Source organism: Populus nigra, chromosome 5 (assembly GCF_951802175.1).
Source record: "Populus nigra chromosome 5, ddPopNigr1.1, whole genome shotgun sequence".
NCBI lineage: Eukaryota > Viridiplantae > Streptophyta > Magnoliopsida > Malpighiales > Salicaceae > Populus > Populus nigra.
Window position 1 is genome coordinate 22,305,938 of NC_084856.1, and position 5,563 is coordinate 22,311,500.

General features: G+C 37.8%; 1 protein-coding gene across 1 annotated transcript in view; it reads left to right on the forward strand.

Moving 5' to 3' along the window:
- The first annotated feature begins 261 nt into the window (after positions 1-261).
- The window catches only part of LOC133694905 (GDSL esterase/lipase At5g03980-like), a 9,005-nt gene continuing 3,703 nt past the window's right edge, over positions 262-5,563 (forward strand). Inside the window, exons 1-2 of the mRNA XM_062116597.1 lie at positions 262-526; positions 1,030-1,245. Of these exons, the coding sequence (XP_061972581.1) occupies positions 262-526; positions 1,030-1,245 (481 nt within the window). The remainder of the gene's footprint in view (positions 527-1,029; positions 1,246-5,563) is intronic.

Genomic DNA, 5,563 nt, shown 5'->3' on the forward strand with positions numbered 1-5,563 from the left:
TGGATTGGATATGAATCCAATTATCAGGTGTTTTTGGTCATGTTTCTAGAAGGATTGGCAGAAAACCACCATAAACTGTAAGATAGAGCTGGCTAATGTTCTGTATTCTCCACATTCCTTGTAAGAAGCCTCACATTTTCCCCCTGAAAGACAGAAATATCGGGACTTTGTGGGCAGAAAAATAGTATAAATACACAGCTACTTCCCTTGGTTTTTCATTAACAAAAATTAAGGACACGTAGTAAATCTCTTGAGTTAATTATGGCTACCAGCAACGTTGTTTGTGCTTTAGTTCTTTCCTCTCTGTTCCATTTTCTTCTTGTTCCTGTATCAAGTACTCGTGGAGTCAATGTTCTTAAAAAATGTGGGTTTAAAGCAATTTATCAGCTTGGGGATTCTATAGCTGACACTGGCAATTTGATTCGCGAAAATCCTCTTTCTCCATATGCTTCATTTCCTTATGGTTTGAAACTCTCGAAGCCAACAGGTAGATGCTCCAATGGGTTGTTGATGATTGATTACATTGGTAAGTTACGATATTCTTGATTTCACTGTTTCTCTAAGCGGTAATGCTGCCGAGTTTCAAACTGTGTTTGACTTGAAAAGGCTTCATTTTTTATGATTTTTATGCCTTGATCTACAAAATAATGCTAAACATCAAGAAAATCCGACACATCGTTGATGTGGCCTGTAAATTTTTATCTGTCAGATTTCCTCTATGTTTAGCATTACTCTCCGTGTCATTTAGCTTGTGTTTGTTTAATTTTCTTGCTTCTATTCCCTTTCTCTTGTTTTCTTTTCTCAAACTTTCTTCTTCTTCTTCAGCAGCCGCCTTAATCCGAAAACTTTCTTGTTAAAAAATATATATCACAGTGTCTATCAGAATTATTCAAGTTAAGGGCTGTTCATTTCCTATATTATTAGGGTAAATTACATAATCTTAGGAAATTCAGGTTCTTAACTCTCTTTCTTACCTCATTTACGGTACAAGTTGCTTGATTGTGTTGACTTTTCTTTGAACAATTGCAGCACGCTCGGCTAAACTTCCCTCTCCTGGTGCCTACTTGAATTCGGCAAGAAAATTTTCCGGTGGCCGCGGTGGAGTGAATTTTGCAGTTGCTGGTTCAACTGCCTTGCCTGCAGAAGTTTTATCGTCAAAGAATATAATGAACATTGTGACAAATGAATCTCTTAGCACACAACTTGAGTGGATGTTCTCCTATTTTAACACAACATGTTCCAAAGGTAATCGGCATGTGTAGACACAATTTTGTGCACCTGAAATTAAACAAGCACGCGTGTACAAATATATGATTTTATTAAATATATGAATGGGTACAATCTCTATGTAATATATTCTTTCAAAAGAATATGGCAATCCTCTGATTCTTCCCTTGGATTTTATGTATGGTGACTTGATTTATTTGAGTAATCAAGCCGAGATTTGTGCTTTGCAAGAACGCGAATTTGGGCGTGTATCGCGAAGCGAGATGTGGTGATTTGATACTTTGAAGAGTACTTTTGATTCGTCTTCAAAGTGTTGCTGAAGAACTCTTATGGAGCGTTTAGGCTTGATCCAACTGAGCTTAGCGAGATTTGGTGATTTGATGCTTTGAAGAGTACCTTTGATTTGTCTTCAAAGTGTTGTTGAAGAACTCTTATGGGGCGTTTTGGCTTGATCCAACAGAGCTTCGTTCTTTGTAGACTTCAAGCGTAGATGAAGGAGGCTTGAGAACTCTTTGAGAGAGCTTCCTTGCTTGAAGAGAGAGAGAGAGCGAGAGCTTCCTAGCTTGCAGAGCTTGTCTTGAAGGAAATTTGTATCTCCCGGAATCCTTTTGGTGATTTGATGCTTTGAAGAGTATCTTTAATTTGTCTTCAAAGTGTTGTTGAAAAACTCTTATGGGGCGTTTTGGCTTGATCCAACAGAGCTTAGCAAGATTTGATAATTTGATACTTTGAAGAGCACCTTTGATTTGTCTTCAAAGTATTGTTGAAGAACTCTTATGGGGCGTTTAGGCTTGATCCAACAGAGCTTTGTTCTTTATAGACTTCAAGCGTAGATGAAGGAGGCTTGAGAACTCTTTGAGAGAGCTTCCTTGCTTGAAGAGAGAGAGAGCGAAAGCTTCCTTGCTTGCAGAGCTTGTCTTGAAGGAAATTTGTATCTCCCGGAATCCCCTGCCTTTAGGTTGAGGCCCTTTATTTATAGAGATCTGTAGGGGCTCTCATGTTCTTTTCCAATGCCACATAACATAATTTTATTGGTTGATATTTATTGATGGAATCTTGCATTTATGACAAGATATCTGACGGGATCTTGCATTTATGATAAGATATCTTGAATATCTCATCCCAAGTGTCAACTTTTCATTGGCCAAGAAATATATGAAGGCTCATTTATTTTCCATGTTATTTATTTCAATTTTACTTTATCCTTTCTTTTAAAGAATAAAATAACACAAGGTGAAATTTGATTGGTAGAAAATTTGTGTTTCTACAGATCCCCCCTCGAGACAAGTTCACTTACTTTCAAAACAAGTGGGCATGTCTCGAAAAATATGGTTGAGAGAGTTTTATACTTTCGGCTAAAATTTGATTTGATCATATTAGATTTTCACAATAAATAGATAAATCTTATTGTGAAATAAAATATGATAGTCAAAATTGGAAATTCATGTACCAATCTTATTGAAATTTATGAAATCAAATGATAGAATATCTAAGTTTAATACCTCATTTGAAACAGTTGCATATTTGAGGACCAAACAAAATTTATCTTTATACCCGAATAGCAACCAATACTTTGACCGGCCTGCAGGAATTTTTTTTTTTTCATCGGAAGTGGTCACTGTAACATCTTGTTTTGAAGAGCTCATTGTTCTGAATCCAACGACGCAATCCGTTCGTGATTCCAGCCAGTGGTTAATGAATTATCACAAATTAAAGATTTTGATTCATATTCTCTTTCTTCTCTAGATATGCGTGCTCTCATTGTTTGATGAATTATTTGCTTGCTTCATTCACGTTCAAATGCTCTTTCCTTTATAATTCCTTGTATTCTTAACCGATTGAGAGCAAAGACTAATCAAATGCTTTTCAAGTTAGGAAAGATAGTTTGCCTTTTCAACAGTATAGGAAAACTTTGTCTTGGGTAGCATGTCGCATCCTTTGTTTCCTGAATGAACTGCCGAGAGAGGGTAAATGAAGATTGCAGAACCGAACAGGAATTATCGCTTTTTTCGCTATGACTTGAATAGGAAAAATTTGCAGAACTGAATAGGAATTATTGCTCTTGTTTCATAAGAGGAAAAGCAACTTGCATAGCCGACCTTTCTATCACAGAATACGAGTTTTTTTTTCTTCCTTTGTAATCAGGCAACGGTCTATAGTGTGGCTATAAAAGGCAACTACATTGTCTTTTTTTTTTTGTCACCAACTTAGCAGTCCTTCTGTTCCTTCATTAACTGTATAGCATCCACCTAGCAGCTCAGCATCACCGACGGTCCTAGCAGGTATGCATAGCTCTCCAGTATTTGTTTTACAATTGCAGGTTTCCTTCCTTTTGTTTTTTGTATATATACAGGACACAATTCTGAGTTTATGCAGGTGAAGTAATCTGTAAACTTTTAACCAAAGCTCGTAAAACAACCTTTATTATGATCAAATTATCTTGATTCGAACGTCTATGAAATTGGAAGCAACGTCTGCTGTAGGCGGATTCACATGATTATTCCTTTTTTTACCATTGTCAACACTGCAATCTCAACTTGGATTTCAACTGTGTGTATAATAAACCAACCGTGGAAAAACTTCCAAAGTTTCCAAGGCTTCATGATGCGTGAGTATACGTGATCTTCCAACCAGTGGTCTAGAATTATGATTTCCTTGTCCATCAGGCGTGTTTACGGTTGAAGTTGCTGCAAGAGATTCAACATCCTTGTCATCAATGCTCTCTAATCATTGGCACCACAAATTATGATATACTATCAGCCCTGAATTTGATGAGTTATGATATACATGTTCTCCCAGCTCTGGATTACTTCTGTGAAAGCTGCTAGTTCAAGGCGCCTCTTTTTTTTTCACGGACCTAGAATTCACACATGAAGGCCAAAGCAATTCTACCATCTCAGTTCTATAGAAGTCCATTTCACGTCAACATATATAATGTTTTTTTTAAACGAGGGTGACCTTGCACTGATTTGTCGGATCCAATGCTTCGTGCACCCATGTTCTTCATCCAGCTTCTTCTGCCATTCAAGCAATCTGGATTTATCCTTAGATTCATCAACGTATGTTCTATCTGATGCTCTTTCAATTTCAATTGGTCGGGAAGACCATGCAGACTTAACTCAAAACCACCCGTGATTGATTGGAGCTCCTCATTAGCATTCCGAAGCACTTTCATATCTGTCTCCTTGTTTGCATCAATTCTAACAAGTACCTAATTTCTTGTTCAACTCATGCATAATGTCTTTTTTTTTCTTCTTTTTTTACGAAGTGCATTAGTTTTCTCTCCTGATCTCAGGTGCTTATTCTTAGAGTGTGGATTGGAAATCCATTCTTTGGTTCAGATAGCAGGAGCGACAAGTCACTAACCGTCCTTGTATAATCTCTTAAAGCATCGGTGACAAGAAAGATATATGTCCCTGTATAAGATTATTTTTTTGTTTGTATCTATGTCCTTGCAGATTTTTCTTCAGCAAGTCCTGCCCCCTGATGATCATAGTGATATTTTGCATGGACTCACTTTCATCTTCTCATTGAATTAACACGAAGCTGTTGCAGCAGTAGCGACAGAATCAACAAATCCTTCAGTCTTAAAAGTAGCGGAAATTTGCAATTGTAGCTGCAGCTTCCACTCGTAGTAAAACACCAGCAACTTGTAAAGGAAGTGTTTATTCAGACCACATTTCATCATCATCATCATCAAACTTTCCTCAGCAGCAAGGCAGAACCCAACAAGGTAATACACAGTTATCTTTTGCAGCCAGCTAAAAATTATATGCTTCTCCATAAGGGCAACCAGGTCCCAGTAGTGACCAATCCCCGTCTCCTCCAATGGTGAATGGTTCCCCTACAACGTCGATTTCTAAGAGTGCAGTGGAACTCCAAGGACACCCAGCTGCACAAGTAACGAAGGCCGCCAATCATCTCAGCAATCCAAGAGCTCTGTTTTAGTGCCTGTGCAAATTAAATTCATCTCCATTTGGTGGAGAAAAAATATCCCATCAATCCTTGGTTATCCTCACAACTCTTCTTCATCATCAGCAGCAACAATTAACAAAGCATGCATTGCAGTTGGCTCAGTTAATCTACATTAATGCTTTTTATGCAAGCTCAAGCACTTCATGTAGCAAATTCAACAAACATTGCAATAACCTATTGGGTTTTATCTGCGATAGTTGCATCAGCAACGTGTGCCTTCTTTGCACCTTCAGCTTCTCTTTAGATCCTATCAGCCCATCACATCGTTTTATCCGAGTCCTCTGGTGATAGATGACATGGCCTGTTGAGCTTTATCTTAATCTTCTTGAGAGTTTATTCCGAGGTGCTCACTTATGGTAGC